Genomic DNA, 18,250 nt, shown 5'->3' on the forward strand with positions numbered 1-18,250 from the left:
AGAGCTCAATTGAATGGGTCTAGGAAGTTGTTTGGACGCTTCAGTGAGAATTCTAAAGCTGAACCACCCGGATAGAATCATGATAATCAACTTAAAGACGGGTGTAGAAACAAGATTTGGGATCCCAGAGGATATTGGATTTGCAAACATTGGTGGAGATTCCTGGATCAGTACAAGCACAAGCCACCATAACAAGGAGCTCACCAGAATGTCCAACTTAAAGACTTTAACTAAAAGTGCTAGGTGGGAGACAACCCACCATGGTATGATCGTTTCTTTTTCATTTTTATCTAGTTTTATTTGTTTTCAAGTCTTATTTTATCTTATTATATTGAACCTGGAGTTTTGCATAACATTCATATTAGCATTGCATTCTGCATTTTTCATGCATATAAAAAAAATGCCACGTGACGCGACCGCATCAGCGACGCGTCCGCGTCGCAAGGAGAGGGGAGAAAATAAAAATGAACAGAGAGTCACGCTGGAGCGTGGCTGGAGGCGTGCCAGTGGCACAAATCGACCCACGCGACCGCGTCACCGACGCGTCCGCGTCACCGACGCGTCCGCGTCACATGGGAATAACGGCCTCCCATGCGACCGCGTGACCCACGCGGCTGCGTGCCCTGATTTTCGACGTCAAAAGGGTGCACAATGAATTATTGTGCGAGAGTGGTGCTGGATTGGTGCTGAACGCACAATTCTACCCACGCGGACGCATGGCTCACGCGTCCGCGTCATTCCCTTCTAAAGCCCACTCACGCGATCGCATGCCCCACGCGATCGCGTCACTCCAAATTTGGCAATTAAAATAATTTGAACAGAGAGTTGTGCAGGCGCGAGGCTGCACTCGTGCCAGAAGCATAACATGTGTCACGCGACCGCGTCGATTAATTTAAAGCGCAAGTCACGCGACCGCGTGTCCCACTCGTCCGCGTCGCTTGCACCGCACAACTCAATCCTAATTTGCCAATTATCTTATCTTTTCTTCCCCAATCCTAATTTTTCCCTCCCTCCTTTCTTACTCACTTCTTTCCCTTCTCATTCTTCTTATCTTTCATTTTATTTATTTGCATATTTCATTCATTGCATTTTAATTTAGTGCATATTTTTCTTATCTTTTCTAAACTTATTATTTTTCCTTTGGTGTTGATTTTCTTATTTAACTGTTGCATCTTTTCTGGTATAATTTTTAGTTACTTGTTTTACAATGTTGGGTGATGCTATTTTTCTGTCAATGTCAATCTTTTATGATACCTGTATTCCTTTTGCATTGACATGAACTTACATTGTCTTTTATTACCCACTCTCTTCCCCATTGTTGTACATTTTGTACCACTGACATGCCATGGCTTCTATTGTTTTCTCACGTACATGTTGAAGCTTCCATGTAAATGAGACCTTTATCATTTGGTATTAACCCATCCATACTTCATTTATTTTCTTATCTCTATTTCTGGGTTACTTTTCTTTCCTTTTTCTTTCAGGATGGCCACCCGGAAGGGAACCAGAAGACATTTATATGGGGAGACAAGACAAGTCCATCTGCACAATCTTTGGAGAGAAGCATCAGTTGGAACAACCCATCCACCTTCACATCTCAGCATGCACCGAGGACGGTGCAATCTTTATGTGTGGGGAGGTCGATACCGATCTCCATGGGTTAGCTATTTTCTTCTTTTCAACACCATTGTTTTATTTTCTTTGTTTATTCATTATTGCATTTGCATGTTTGTTGATTTTATGCATTTAGTCACTACTTGGCTGAAGTAATATTTTCTTTTTCAAGAAAATTTTTATAATATTTCACTAGTTTGAATTAAACTTTTTGAAAAACTTGTTTGGAAGTTTTATTTGGAACATAGGTAAAAGCTAGAACACACAACCTATAAGGTTTGAGCTTAATTGTATGGTTACATTATTTAACCATAATATTTTATTCTTGTGTGTTTCCTCCTCTATAATTGCAATCTTTACTTTGTTCCATTCTATATGTCCATTATTTAGTATATTTACATGCTTGCATATGATTGAGGCCATTGTTTGATTCTAGCTCACCATTCCCAAGTTAGCCTACCTTTACATCACCCTTGTTAGCCCCCTTGAGCCTTTAAATCTCCTCTTGTTTTATAATCACATTACTAGCCTTAAGCAGAAAAACAAAATAAAAATCCCAAGTTGAATCCTTGGTTAGCTTAAGATAGAAATTGTGTAATTGTTGAAGTGTGGGGAAACTTTATGGGAACATGGATGATAAAAACAAAGGGTGGAAAGTTGAAAAGAATGAAACAATTCAAAATAATTTTTTTGGGAAGCATGCTCATGTGAAATCAAAATAATTGAATTACCATGTGCATTAAAAAAAATAATATAATTCAGTATTTGAATAAAGGGGATACAAAAGAATTCTCCAAATGCAAAATAAAGAATGCAAATGGAACAAAATTAAAACTAATGCATGAGCATGTAACATCAAAAGTGGGAAAATATGGGAGAATAGGTAAAGAAGCTTTGCTTTACAAAGTATGTATGTTAGGTGAGATCTTAGACTAATTAAGGATTCACTTAATTAGCTCACTTAGCCTTATATATATATTCCTACCTTTACCTCAGCCCCATTACAACCCTAAAAAGACCTCATGATGTTTGTATTAGTATACTAAATACTTGTTGATTGGTTAGATGAAGAACAAAGTTTTAGAAAGCATGATTAGAGAAGAGTAGAGAGATTGACCCTAGACACTTGAGAGATTTGAGCGCATTTACACTACCAGTGAGGGTTCAATGCTTAATTCTATGTTCCCTGCTTTCATGAGCTATCTTCTTACATGTTTACTTGTCTTTATTTTATATGATTTGAATTAGTGAAATATGATTTATGTTTGTCTTGGAGAACTTATTTATTTTTAACCAAGTAGGTAGAAGCATTTTTGCATGTAGTTGCATTCATATAGATAGATGGCATTTCATACATCCTACCATTCCTCTTCATCTTTATAGTTTCTCTTGAGCTTAGCATGAGGACATGCTATTGTTTAAGTGTGGGGAGGTTGATAAACCACTATTTTATGGTTTATCTTGTGCTTAATTGAGTGGATTTTATCAACTCTTTACCCACTTATTCATACTATTTGCATGGTTTTACATTTGCCTTCCTAATTATGTGCTTTGATTGAAAACATGCTTCTTTGATCTTATATTTGCTTATTATTAATCCTCTCTTATTACCATTAGATGCCTTGATATGTGTGTTAAGTGATTTCAGGAATTACACGGCAAGAATGCCTTAGAGGATGGAAAGGAAGCATGCAAAAGTGGAAGGAATACAAGAAGTTGAAGAAACTACAAAGCTGTCAGCCTGATCCTCTCGCACTAAAACGACCATAACTTGAGCTACAAAGGTCCAAATGATGCGATTCTACTTGCGTTGAAAATCTAACGTCCGGGGCTTCGATTTGATATATAATTTGTCATAGTGGCCGTACAGATAGGCGACGCGAATGCATCATCCACGCGGACGCATCGCATCTGCGAAAATCAGCGTGGCAAATTTCGCAAACAGCGAATCCTGGGCTATTTCCGACCCAGTTTCAAGCCCAGAAAATACAGATTAAAGGCTGCAAGTGGAGGAATGAAGGAGACACTTCAGATGCTATTCATAATTCACTTTTTATTATTTTAGATGTAGTTTTTAGAGAGAGAGATTCTCTCCTCTTTCTTAGGATTAGGATTAGGATTAGAATTTATTTTAGGATTAGGATTTCTTATCACTTGAGAATTATTTCATCTTCAATTACAGGTTCAATGTTCCTTTTATTTATTTTCTCAATTTAATTTATGGATTTCTATGTTCAACTCAACTTCTTTATTTGGCTATAACTGCCCATGTTACATTTGATTGAGTTATTAATTTATGATTTTGAGGTATTTCAGATTGATGATTGCTGTCTTTTATTTATATAAATAATTTGGATTTTCCTGTTACCCTTTTGGCTTTGGTTGATTAATTGGTGACTCTTGAGTTATCAAACTCATTGTTGATTGAAAATTGGCACTCTTCAAGAATTAATTCGAGATCCAATAACTCTAACCTTTTCTAAGGAAAGACTGGGACTTGAGGATTCGAATTAATTCATCCACTTAACTTACCTTCATAGTTAGAGGTTAACAAGGTGGGAGAAGAATCCAATTCTCATCACAACTGATAAGGATAACGGGGATAAGACTTCCAGTCTTCATATCTTGCCAAGAGTTTATTTTACAGTTATTTATTTATTTTTATTGCTTTGAAAATATACCTGTGCCCATTGCCCAAATTCCAAAACCCCCAATTTTACCTTTTTCATAGCCAATAATAAAAACATACTTCCCTGCAATTCCTTGAGAAGACGACCCGAGGTTTAAATACTTCGGTTATCAATTTATTTAGGGGTTTGTTACTTGTGACAACCAAAACGTTTGTATGAAAGCACTTTTGTTGGTTTAGAAGCTATACTTGCAACAAAAATTTATTCTGAATTCTAGACCACGCAAAAGTTCTCTCATCAGTCTGCACACAACTTCTGTGTTTACACACAAGTACAGAAATCAGCAAGTGTGCCTACGTACAACCCCTGTGCGTACGCACAGGTGAAAAATCAGCAAGTGTGCATACGCGCAAGTTTCTGCGCGTGACTTCAGTAATGAAATACGTAGCTCGCGATTTTGGAGCTTTCTTAGCCCAATTTTGAGTGTGTTGAAGCTGGTTTGAGGTGCTATATGAAGGGGACATCAACACATATCAAGGCATTAGCTTAGGATTAGATTAGGGAGCTCACCATTAGATAGAAAATGCATTAGGAGTAGGAGTTGTGTAAATAGAAAAAAATCTCTTTAGGGTTTACTTAATTTCCATTGTAGCATTTTATAGTTCAAAAGTTTGATCTTGGATTTTGCTATCTCATTGTAAGTACTCTTTAATTTCCTTTTTTATTTCACTACTCTTGCTACACTTTCTTCTATTTCTAGTCACTTTGTTAATATATGCAATTTTGATTTCTTAAAGTTTTGGTTGATGAATTTAATGTTTTATAATTTCTCTTTGTTTGTTTGAATGTTTATTGTTGATATTGTGAATAGTTTGGTTATAGTTTTCATTTTCCTTTGTAATTTTACAAGTTTTATTTTTTGCCCACAAGGTGTTTGTTAAAATGCCAATTATGAGTTTTGACTAGATTTTCACACCTTGGCTTGGGATATGAGTTTCTAGGATACTAGAGTCAAAATATCCGATATTTAGGGGTAATTCTTGGGTAGTTAGTTGACTCTTGTTTTCATTGACGCTGCCTTTTTACCAAGTTAATTGGTAAGTTAGCTAGGACTTATAGATTAAGGTCAATTATGTTTGCTTGACTTACTCCTCGATGTTAGGGGTTGATGAAGCGAGATTGACTCATCATAGTTGCCATAGTTGTGGTTATGACGATGATAGAATTCCTTAATTCTCATTCCCAAGTCAAGGCTTATTATGCATATATAGAATTTTCACTAAGTTTTGATCTTGCTTTCCTTTAATTTGCATTAATATCCTTTTTGATCATTTCTTAGTTCTTTTATTCCTTAATTCTTTTAATCTTTCGTTTCTTGATTCAAAAATTCCTTTTTCCTCACAACCAAGAGTGTGACATCTTAATTGCATTGTCCGAGAAAAATGACCCGAGGTTGAATTACTCTCGGTTATTTAAATTTGAGAAATTAAACTTTGATTGAGAGTTAGTGGTGGAGAAGACGGTGAGTCACCCTGGTCATCTGGGATATCACCATGCTCCTCCTGTTAGTGATATTCCACCTTCTCCTCAGACTCCATGTCCAAGAGCTCCCTACGAGGTCTCTCTCTCTCTCTCTCTCTCTCTCTCTCTCTCTCTCTCTCTCTCTCTTTCTCCCTCTGTAGGCCTCCGGGTGTCCACCTGAACCTCCCTAGCCCATCAACGATGGTCAGAGATGTCCTTCAGCTGGCTGGCAGAAGGATGCACGTCTCTCGGTAAATCCAACAGCCTGGGGTTATTAAACACATCCTGTCCCGATAGTCTAAGCACGGTTGAATAGATATCCAGCATCCCTCCCTAAACCAAGACCTCTACCGATCGTACCACTCAGAAGCTTGGTAGGCCACTAGACGTCATTGCCTCTACCTGTGGTAGTAAGAAACTTGTCAATGTTGACCGGGATCCCCTGGCTTTGGCTGCTAGCCATTGAACCTGCACTTCACCTGATCGGCATGGTAGAATTTAACTATGTTGAAGCAGATGAGGGGGACATCAGACATCCATGTCCCCCACTCCACCTCTTCCTTCAGCCATAGCGGACAGATATCCTGCAATGCAGGAATGTCATATAGTGTCCATAGAAACTACATTAGTTTAGTGAAATAATGATCAATGACAAGTACTAAAAAATACAGAGTTACTATTTGAATTATAATTTATATATAATATATAAAAATATTAATATAATTTTACTCTATTATAATTTTTTTTCTTCTTACTTTTTCTTCCATCCAAGTAAAAGAAATTTTTTCCTCTATTTTCTTTTCATTTATTTTTTCTTCATCTAAACACACACACAAAAATATACTTTTTTCCATTTTGTTTCCTCTCATTTTCTTTCTTTCTATTTTATTTTCTCTTATTTTTTATCTTATATTCAAACAATAACTTAGTGTTTATCTATTTATCTTCTATTAATATTGTTATAACAAGGATACACGTGACTGTATAAAAATGATATAAGCTAACTTTGATTATCTGAGAATTTATTGAGTGGTTAGAATAGCTCCACGTTATGAACCAATGAATGCTAGCAATAGAGATGATCACAAAAACAGTCAAAAAAGGTATTTGCATAGATTACTCGCATTTTGGTACTAGATGGCTACTCGTGAAATCCTCACGACCTGCCATCCAAAAATAGATAGGGACTTGGGGTGGCAAAAATCCGTCGGGCTGACCCGTATAACCCGACAAAAAAGAAGGGTTGGGTTGAAAATTCGAGCCTGCCAAACTTAAAAAGTCCACCTACTCCGCACCGCCTAATCCATGAGCTTTGGCAGGTTTCGGTGGGACAGTGCAGGTTTTTCTGCTGGGCCAAACTTTTATTTTGTCAAGACCATTTTTTTTACAAATTTCTATGATGTTATTAATCTACAAGAGGATGAAGATGATAATTGAAGATGTTCTAAGTTGTATTTTAGATTATGTTTTTATGTTTGATTGATTACAAACTTGAAGATGTTTAATCATATATTTTAGACAATATTTATTTTTGTTTTGGACAATATTTATTTTATTATTTTGTTTCAAAAAATTTGATTTATAATTATGTTTATTACATATTTATAATTATAATTTTTTTATATTTTTAGAAATTATAAATTTATCAAAATTATTGTGAAATTATATATATTGTTTAATTTTTAATAATTTATAAAAAAAAAGAGAGCTCGCCAGCCTACCATTAGGCGGGGCGGGGGAGAAATTTAAGATCACCTGGCAGGGTGGGGGCAGGCTAGCCCACCAGATCGCGGACTTTTGGCAGACAGGGCAAGCTTTCCTGTTTGTCACCCCTAATGGAGACACAAACATAAGTATCCACCCCATGGAATAAAATTATTAATTTATCCTAATTTATGTATACATAAATTCATTTCTTGAATTTAGTAACCTTAATTTCTGCCTTCAATTCGAATTCTTCCTTTTTCTTTCAGACTCATTCTCTCTCTCTCTCTCTCTCTCTCTCTCTAACTCACTTTCTCTGCCTTTCAGGTCCGTCACTACGTCACTTAGTATCGTCCCGAAAAATTATGTTATGTTATTATGTTGGAATATGTTTTTATGTTTTTTTCTTTTGAAATGTTATTTTTCATAACGAATATGTTATAAATTGTGTTGAATTATATTGAACTGATTATTTTATGATTATTATATTATGTCTTTTTGTGTTAATTTTTTTCAAAAGTTTACTAAGAAGATCTGCATTTCTTAAGGGGTAATTAAATAAGAACTTGCAATGTCAGACAAGGAACGGGAGCATATTTTTTAAATAGGAGCGAGGGATGGGAAGGGGGTTTCTCATGCTCCTCTGAGTACTTATTACCATATCTAACTAGCAACGGAGATCCAATCTGAGTCGATTTAAGAGGGGACGCGTGGACTTCATCTACATTGGGCCTTTAAGGTAACGAACCTAAGTCGAATTTGGGACCCTAACAAAGGATTTTAGTTGATCTTGCTTGCATTGAGGTCTTACTAGACCCAAATATATCTTGGATTAATATTTTGAGTCATTATTATAGCAAATACTATACTATTTAATATTATAACACTTAGTATATATAAAAGTTGAATATATTTACAAGACATTTTTAATTCAATTAAAAAATTAATTATCTCTTTTTTAATTTTAAATATTATTTTTTAATATAACGAAAAAGTAAAAATAAAAATAATAACTCACATAATTAAAATAAATAATTTTAATATATACATGACACTATATATATCAAGGATTATTATATATGATATATAATTTTTTGAACAATTTTTTCATCTTTAATATTTAATAAATTAACATATAAAATATTATTTAACATATAAAATAAGTAACTTAAGTCATCATCAAGGACAATAAATATAATAGTGCAAATGTTTATTTATTTATTAATAGTAAAAAATATGTAAATAGTATAAACTGATATTTTATAGTATAAAAGCAATAATAAAGGTTATTAATTAAGTTAATTATCTAATTAAAAAAATTATGAAAAATTGTTTAAATAATAATAACAAATAAGATCACTATTTTTACATATTACAAAGTTTATGAAAAAAATTTTGGATAATAAATCAATCCTCAATAAATTACATTAATTCTGTCAAAAAAAAAATAATTAATACATTGGATATTATTATTTATGTACTAATATAATATATATATTATCGATTATCAAGTTTATAATTAATTTTTAATCCAATTTTTGGTAATTAAAATTTAAATGATTGAAATTACTAAATGTTAAATATTTTACATCTAACCAATTTATTTTTTTATTGAAATAAAAAATTGAGCCATTAATCAATTCTAAATTTAAATTTAAATTTGAGTAAGAAAATAAAAAATATTTTAAATTTTATCTCACTAACCAAAATTAATTTTAAGTCAAGAAATTATTTTGCACATCATATATATATATTATGGGATAGTATGATAATTTGCTATTTTTTAATGATAAATATTGTCAAATAAAATAGTGTAAGAAATTAGAAGAAAATGTATTTATAAATTTAGAAAATATTAATTTATTTTTCAATAGAATAAATTATATATTGAATAACAAAAGTTATTATTAGTTTCTCTTCATACTGACTAACACCCAATGATGGTGTTTCGGTCCATCATATTATTAAGAAATATTAATCGATCTAATAATTTTTGTAACGACATAAGTTTATGAATTTGAAAATTTAAAAATCATTTCATAAAATGTGAAATTTTAACAAATAACAATGTTGATTATATTGTTTTGACTTCAAGAATGAATACGATACCAATAAATAAAATTATCCTAAATAAATTTTAACAAAGACAAAAATCCATAAGTATTGCTATTAATAAAAAATTAATCTATTTTAAAGATAAATACAATTTTTTTTACGAATTTTCTAACTCGGCAAGTCGAAAATTAATCCACCACATATTAATGTTCTATTTATTAAGGATGAGATTCGAACTCTAAATATTTGCTTAACCAGACAAATAAATAATAAATTTTTTTATATAATTTTATATATTATTCCCTAGGAAACATAAACTAGTTTATCATAAAAATACATTATAAAATTATTATTAATAAAAATATAAAATTTTTAATAAATATTAAACAAATATATTTATAGTTTTAATAAAACTTCTCACAAATAATATCAGCATGTGCCATTTTAGGTACAAATTAGATAAACCCTAAACATTAAACAACATAGATTCAGATAATACATGCGTGATTCGTGATTATCGCATGCAGACAAATCGCACCACATGACTTTGCCCAAACGCATCTTCTACACCCCTTCAATTATAATTACTAGAGACCAGAATCAAATTTTAGCCGTTTGCCCATCTCAATTGAGTAAACCGACGTTCAAGATCGCATTATCATGGCGTCACGTGTTGCTTACCATGAACCCCAAACCAGGAGAGCACAATCCTCCTCATCACACGTCACAGTAACAAAGCACGCATTCCGAAGCAAAAAGGTAGAGACGCGTCTTTCCAACCTGGCTTCCTACCAATGTTACCCCACGCCAACCAAATCAAGATGAAATACCAAACATACCCCTAAACCTTCTCAAAAACACACACTCCCTTTTCTTTCACTATGAGCCTTCCTCCCACTCTTCATCATGATGCCACCGACATTCATCTTTCTCCTCTTTACAGCTGCAACAGTTGCCGCTGCCGCACATTTCCCAGTATCCGGTGATATTCCCACCTTTCGCGAAGCTCAAGCATTCCGCAACGGAAGGGAATGCCGTCGCGCCGCGTGGTCTGCCGTTGGCGCCGACCATAACCCCGCCGTAATTCACATCGCCATGACGCTTGATGCGACCTACCTCCGCGGCTCCGTTGCCGGCGTCTTCTCTGTCCTCCAACATGCGTCATGTCCAGAAAACATAGTCTTCCATTTCATTGCGACCACGGATTTACTCTTTTTTTTTTAAATTATAATTACTTTAAAGACGTTATAAATTTTTTAGATCAATTAAAAATTTTTAAACTAAAACTACAAATAATTTTGCATAAATTTTAAAATAAATTTTTTCTAATATAAATTAATTTTAATGGTTATACAAATAGATTTTCTGAATATTATCCTTATAGAAATGAAAGTAAAAAAAAAGTAGTTTTTTTAGAAAACTAAAAGGAAAAAAATAATTTCAATGAAACTAAACAAAGAAACTAAAGTTTTAATTTTTTCATTTCTAACTTTTTTATTAACTATTATAATTTCCTCAACTGCCATAATGAATGCTTGGAGATTATATTATTCAACAATGGCTTCTATTTGATATTCCTCTTGACTTTGAACTTTGAAATTCAAGTCTAGACGTTATGGTGGACCAGCCAGTTTCTTGTCTTTTACCAAAAAAAGAAAAATAAATAATCATAATATATAATTGATAATGATAAATGATAAGAAGCACTTATCAGAGAACAAAAACTGTCAAAAAATGTTTGTGGTTGAGGCAAGTTGTAGAAAGAGAAAATAAAGATAAAAGATTCATATACAGATGCATGTATCTTAATTCTTCCCTTTCATTTTCACTTGAAAGCACAAGGCATTGGGCCCCAAACCTGAAAATCCATTGCATACATTTAATGTTATATTAATTAAGCTAACGCAAGTGGCACACATAATTTGTATTAATTTGTACAACAAGTTGATCGAATATGCCCATATATTAAAGGGAAATGGCTTCACCAAATTCAAACCAGTCGTCTTCGTTGTTTTAATAATTCTTTTCCTTCGTAATAAACATGACGTCATATATATGCAGCTAGAATTATTTGTGATTCAATAAAATTTAAGAGATACTATTATTGGAAAAAAAAAGTAACATAGTCTAATTGCTTTTTTTTTCTACCGTATGTCTTCTTCCGACATATTAAGGACTAATCTGTGAAATTTATCACTAATTAATGAATTATTATATGTATAAAATAAAATTTAAATTTTTAATACTTATTTAAACAGATTAATCAATTAATTACTAGACCAATTTAATTTAGTTCGTATTGCTCATATTAAGAACTAATAGACTACCAAAATAAAAGTCTTAAGCATTTTTATTTTCAACCAAAATAAAAGCCTTAAGCAATTTTATTTTAAGACATCTAATTTTTGTTTTCATACAAATATTTTAAAATAAGGGGATACCTAGCTCATTATTATATTACATTAGCAAAACATAATAGGGCCGTAGGGGAAAAAATTTAGCTTATTAGTAGGACTATATAAATAATAAAATCATTATATATTTTCCTCAATATATATAATGTTGCTTTATGTTTATAATTAATGAAGTTATGTGAACACACATCCGAATTTTATAAAATCATTATATATTTTTTGGTCGAGTCAGATCGGATTTAAATAGATCTAAATTCGACTCTAAACGGACACCAAATTTATTTTGACTTAACTCGAAGTAATTCAAAAAAAAATTGGATTAAACTGGGTTGACCCGATAAAATATTATTATATATAAATTTGTAAATTTTATATATTAAAATAATAAAATTTTATTTTTTAAAATAAATTTAACAAATTTTATCTCATATTTATATTAAAATAAATTATTTTAAAATAAAAATAATATCGTATAATATAAAAAATATTAATTGAATTATAAAAATATAATATAACATTACTAATTAACTCAAATATATTTTATTGTAAAAAGTAACTTTTCGCCGAATTAGGTGACCCGAAACAAAATCTGAACCCGACCTAAAAATAACACCAGGTAAAAAATAGAAATCCGAACTCGACAAAATATGTCTCGGATTCAGACCGGATTTTGGGTCGGGTTGGGTCTTGAACACCCCTAGAATTGTTAACAGTTATATGATCTGGAGATAGAATTTTATGTCTCAATCTAGCCCTACGATTGAAATAAATTCATAGACAAAGGCCTAAAATCCCTAAATTGATAACTCATCATCATCTTTATAGGGATGATTGGGAGCAGCAGTCAAGGTTCAGGGAGTTCAAGTAGGTCACGTTCACATGGAACATGGGCGAAGACCACCAATCGCATCAGAACAGGGAAGCCTCATCAATGGTATGGATGCGGGATGCGCCCTGTTCTTCGTTGGTCTGGTATAGACGCCAATCCCGAGCGATCTTTTTTGGTTGTCCAAACAGCAATGTGAGTTGTTGAATCTTGGGAGCTTACTGGAACCTTCTTATTAACTGTTTTTTTATGTTAATTTTTTTTTCAGGTATCGTTGCAAACCGCAGGGAAGATATGGTGCGGACTTTTCGTATGGACAGATGAGGAGGATGAAGTCATGGTTGATTCTGCAAGAGATGTTGACCATTGAAAAATGAATTTAAGCTAGACAATTAGGGATTTGGAAGCTGATGCTAGGGTTTTAAACATATGGAACTATGTTTTAAGTTTGTTTGTATCTTCGATTGTGGTTTTGTGTATTGGTTATGGCTTAGTTGTAGAAAAATAAATCATGTGAAATTGTTTCTGATTATACAAATGAAATTAACTTGAATGTAATAGATATGTTAAATGTCACTTTTTGCAAGTTTTATTTTCAAGTTAGCTAATATGGTGATGTTGAATATTATCAATTTTTACAATGTAGTGGTATGAAGTTGCAGTAAAAAAATAGCACTTAATTGAATAAATTATTATAATAACTAATATGCAAGTTTTATTTTCAATTTGGCTAACATGGTGATGTTGAATATTATCACATTTTGTAACGTACACGTATCAAGTTACAGTTAAAAACAACACCTAATTGAAGATAAATGATTATAGTAACTAATAGGCAACTTTCATTTCCAAATTGATAATAAGGTGATATTAACACTGACAGTTATAACAGTCATTAGCATTGATGTCTATCTAGTATTATCATTATACAAAATACTAAAATCATTTAAAATAGAATCACCTATTCAAATCCAAATTTAAACACTTTATATCAGTTTTACTATTTCTAACTTGTACATAAACAAATCAAAAAATACAATCATCAAGATGAATCCAAGTTTAACATAATTAAATACTACAAAATAGAAAGCATCTCATCACTTCTTCCTTGGAGGTATGAAGTCTGGTGTAGGGACAAACTTTATGACTCCTGCCAATTTTGCTACTGTCCCAAAACTTGCCCCCTGCATTGGTTCCATATTTGCAGCAAGTGAGCGTTGAGTTGATCTTCTCTTTGGGGGCAACTTCTTTGGCCTTGTAGGTTGAATTGGAATAAGTGGAGCAACCTGCAAGATAATGAGTCAGTTCTGTTACAGAAATGTGTAAGCAAGAATTATTGTTTATTACTTTGGAGTGAGTTGGGAAGTCATACTCCTTCATTAATCAATGATTCTGAATAACTAGGTTGTATGATTTCAACCTCTGAAGCTGCAGTATCATTTTCAGCATTGTTACCAGCATCATTTTCAATATCATTAGCAACATCATGTCCATCATTGCTAGCAGTATCCCCATTATGTGCATCAGCACCAACATTGGCAGTATCACCAGTATTTACAACAGCAGTAGCTTCAGCAGCAACAACTTCAACAATGGCTTCATCGTCAGCCTTTCTATGACTACAACTCCTTTTAATGTAGCCTTTTGTTCCACAATAGGTATAAGTAAACTGCTTGTACTTTCTTTTCAACTTAGTTACACTTTTTTGCTTTTTACTTTCTGAATGTTCTTCATCGGCATCTTTTCTTCTTTTTCAAAGTTCCTGGCTTTCTCTTTATTTTAGGAGCTAAAGGCTTAAGATATTGAGATTTTTTCTATAGTGTTTCTCCTAGAATTGGATTCAATGAGTGCAAGTATGTAGCCTTATAAGAATCCATAGTCAGCCATTTGTGACAAAAGTCCTCAGGATCTTTGTTTACCCATGATAGTGCAGCACATACATGAACACATGCATAGCTATAATTTATGTGACTCGTAAATAAAATTTACACAATAAGCTCAAACACATAAACAAACTCATATATTAACGAAGTTTTTTAAAGTATTTAAAGTTAGTGAAGAAAATCTCATGAAGAAAAAATGTATTTCTTATGTACTCCTACTATAATTAATTACTATTAACATTAAACTAATAAAAAAATTATCTAAGTAACAATCACTAACTAGACACTGCCAGCATTATTATTAACCAACAGTACTACCAACCAATTTAAAATTGAAAATTGAATGGAACGAATATATATTGAAACTATACATTTTAAGTATCTCCTTTGAATACAAGCATGTTAAAAGAAATTAGTAACAATGCATAACATATGTTACTTTTTTATTAATTAAATTATTATAATTTAAAATAATTTTAAAAAAATAATTTAAAATTATAATTTCAATCTTATCACGTGTATGGTACGAGTAATTATACTTGTTTAATAATATATTTTAGTTCATTCTTTTAAATATTAATAACTAATTAATTGATAAAAATAATAAATTTTAATAATTGTTTAGATAATAAAATAACATTGTGCAAATTAAATCAACCCAAAAAAAATAGTCACAAAAAAAAAATCAACCCAAAAAATACTGTAATAAAAGTTTGAAGCGTTGTTTGAGAAACGCACACATGTTCGACAAATATATTCCATGTGTGAAAGTCTAAGAGAGTGAGAGAGAGAGAGGGAGAGATGGCAGAGTCAGGGAGGTATTGTTACAGGGAAGTAGTTCCATTCTGTGCAATGGTTGCAGTTGAGTGTACCAACGTGGGTGTCAACGTTCTTTTCAAGCAAGCCACTCTCAAGGGATTCAGTTACTATGCCTTCATCGTTTATTCTTTCGCTCTCTCCACTCTTTTTCTTTTTCTCCCTCTCCCCTTCGTCTTCCAATGGTACGCTGCTCAATCATTACATTTCATAACTACTACATGTTTGTTTGTTACAAGTGATGATGAACTATTTATATTATGAATTAGGTCAAGAGGGCTTCCTCCATTCAATGTTTCTCTCGTCTTAAGAATTTTTCTCCTTGGTACCATTGGGTAAGGCTGAAGAGATAGAAGACCCTAATCATGCTTTGTTTTCCCAATTGAATTTGTTTTTAATCAATTGTTGAGTACTGTGACAGATTTGTAGCACAGCTGAGTGGATACAAAGGACTTGAATACACTTCACCAACTCTCTTCTCTGCTCTTAGCAACCTTATTCCGGCTTTTACCTTCATCCTTGCAGTCTTTTTCAGGTTCTTAGGATTCTCCCAATGCTTTTTTGTCAATTTTCTTATACAACTATTTGTCGAGGAAACTTAATAATTGGAGTGACGTAAATGGTTATATATATATAATTTCACTTTTAAAATTAGGGATGATTATAATTCTATCAAGTTATTATGAAACTTGTTTTTTATATTTTGTTACATAATACTAAATTTGAAGATATAATAAATTTTATAGTTATTTAATAAGGATAAATCTTTGTTTAAATAGCATTATCTTATAAATTTTAGCCACAAAAAAATATAATAGTTATGTGCAAATTGAGATCGAACCTTTTCTAGATTCATAAATTTGATTCTTTGAACTTTTGTTAAATATGTATTACGTTTGTTATCAAAATATAAAAATATCAATATAATAAACAAATACTACCTGCATATAAAAAAATCAATCACATATATAGTTAAGATATATAAAATAATTCATATATTTAATAGCTTATTTTTTCATGTGCATATAATATTTTTTTATAACAAATTTGTTTTAAAAAAGTTCACGGGGATCGCCGCGCACTGGACCAGCCACTCAACTACGCCCGAATCTACCTTGCCGACCTCCTTCCGGCCACTGTACGGCGAATCATTTACTTCGACTCCGACCTAATCGTCGTCGATGACGTGGCGAAGCTCTGGAACATCGATCTCGGTACGCACGTGCTCGGAGCACCAGAGTATTGCCACGCGAACTTCACTAACTACTTTACGCGCCGATTTTGGTCGAATCCTAGCTATGCGGCGTCGTTTAAGGGACGCGACGCGTGTTATTTCAACACAGGTGTTATGGTCATAGATCTCCTGAAGTGGAGGGATGGAAGATACACTGAGAAGCTTGAGAACTGGATGAGGATCCAGAAACGAAACCGGATCTACGAGCTTGGATCATTGCCGCCGTTCTTGCTTGTGTTCGCCGGCGACGTTGAGAGAGTGGAGCACCGGTGGAACCAGCACGGCCTCGGCGGTGATAATCTTGAAGGGCTTTGCCGTGACCTTCACCCTGGTCCGGTGAGTTTGCTGCATTGGAGTGGAAAAGGGAAGCCATGGCTAAGAATCGATTCCAAGAAACCGTGTCCGCTGGATAGTCTTTGGGCGCCGTACGATCTGTTTCGGCACTCTTCGTCGGTGTCATCGGTTTTCACCGATAGCTAGTTGTTACGGCATGTTTGATTTTCCGTTTAATTTAAGAAAATTGAAGTTGTTGAAGATAATTTCGTGCAATTGCTTTTTCTAAACGGGGAATCAAACAAGCTGCGCTAATACTTTTTATTATTATCATTTTTTTTTATCACCGTTGCGGTGGGAGGGTGGTCACGTGACAGTGGTGGACACGCGCGTGTAGTGGAAAATAATGTGTCTGTGTACTGTGTACGGTACGGATAATGTCTGACACGTGTCTTTTTTGGATGGTATACGGTGATGTAGAACGGGGTTTTGCCGTTTTGGGTTGCCGGTTGCATTGGGGTATTGTGTATAGTAGAATCATAGATTGATAAGGTAGATGGTTAGTGTGCAGTCTACAGCGTCAGTGTGTGGTTGAGGGGGGTTAATGGTAGATAGGTTTTTCATTTGGATAATTGTAGTACCTCACTGATGCTGTATTATGTGACTCGGCGGATTCTTCAATATTGTTGAAAACCGGAAATTGTTCATTCTTTATATATATTTTTTTCCTTTGGTAAATGACATGTTAAAATAGAAAGAGGTTGGAAATTACACAAATATATTTGAGGAGTTAAATTTTAATTTGGTTTCTAAAATTTGACTTGATGTTTAAAATAATCTCACAATTTGATTGGTCTCAATTAGAATTCTTAAATTTGTAATCGTGATTCTGGTTTGTTCTTGTGATCATTTTCGTCATTAGAATGCTTATTTGGCATAATTATATGACACGATGGACTACACGTAACTTGTTAAGTGCTGAGTGGGATTGTTTAGGGGTGTTTATGGGCCGGGTTTAAGTTGATCCAGACTCGGCCCTAAAAGGATAGGGAGTCTATTTTAATCCAACTCAAAGTAATTTGAAAAGAAATCGGGGTAAATCAGATAGACTGGATGAAATATTAGTATATACAAATTTATAAATTTTATATATTAAAATAATAAAATTTTACTTTTAAAAATTAAATTTAACAAAATTTATATCATATTTATATCAAAATATTTTTTTAAAAAAATACCATATAATATAAAAAATATTAATTAAAGTATAAAAATATATT

General features: G+C 32.8%; 2 protein-coding genes across 2 annotated transcripts; both read left to right on the forward strand.

The window, feature by feature from the left end:
* Positions 1-10,334: 10,334 nt before the first annotated feature.
* On the forward strand, positions 10,335-17,684 carry LOC107490919 (probable galacturonosyltransferase-like 3). Its single transcript, XM_016111720.3, has 5 exons — positions 10,335-10,725; positions 12,764-12,959; positions 13,033-13,104; positions 14,193-14,422; positions 16,525-17,684. Exons 1-5 carry the CDS (start codon positions 10,431-10,433, stop codon positions 17,175-17,177), a joined length of 1,446 nt encoding a protein of 481 aa, XP_015967206.1. The 5' UTR covers positions 10,335-10,430; the 3' UTR covers positions 17,178-17,684.
* On the forward strand, positions 15,403-16,084 carry LOC110281390 (WAT1-related protein At5g40240). Its single transcript, XM_021143422.2, has 3 exons — positions 15,403-15,648; positions 15,733-15,798; positions 15,885-16,084. The coding sequence occupies exons 1-3, from the start codon at positions 15,449-15,451 to the stop codon at positions 16,063-16,065; spliced, it is 447 nt and encodes a 148-aa protein (XP_020999081.1). The 5' UTR covers positions 15,403-15,448; the 3' UTR covers positions 16,066-16,084.
* Positions 17,685-18,250: the final 566 nt, after the last annotated feature.

This window comes from Arachis duranensis, chromosome 5 (genome assembly GCF_000817695.3).
Source record: "Arachis duranensis cultivar V14167 chromosome 5, aradu.V14167.gnm2.J7QH, whole genome shotgun sequence".
Lineage (NCBI taxonomy): Eukaryota > Viridiplantae > Streptophyta > Magnoliopsida > Fabales > Fabaceae > Arachis > Arachis duranensis.

Excerpts from the sequence above, each read along its gene's own strand:
- LOC107490919 (XM_016111720.3), top strand. The coding sequence starts at position 10,431 with ATGATGCCACCGACATTCATCTTTCTCCTCTTTACAGCTGCAACAGTT. Across the intron at positions 13,105-14,192 it reads ATGAGGAGGATGAAGTCATG|CTGCAGTATCATTTTCAGCA; the intron begins GTTGATTCTGCA and ends CAACCTCTGAAG. Across the intron at positions 14,423-16,524 it reads AGCCTTTTGTTCCACAATAG|TTCACGGGGATCGCCGCGCA; the intron begins GTATAAGTAAAC and ends GTTTTAAAAAAG.
- LOC110281390 (XM_021143422.2), top strand. The coding sequence starts at position 15,449 with ATGGCAGAGTCAGGGAGGTATTGTTACAGGGAAGTAGTTCCATTCTGT. Across the intron at positions 15,649-15,732 it reads CTCCCCTTCGTCTTCCAATG|GTCAAGAGGGCTTCCTCCAT; the intron begins GTACGCTGCTCA and ends ATTATGAATTAG. Across the intron at positions 15,799-15,884 it reads TTTCTCCTTGGTACCATTGG|ATTTGTAGCACAGCTGAGTG; the intron begins GTAAGGCTGAAG and ends GTACTGTGACAG.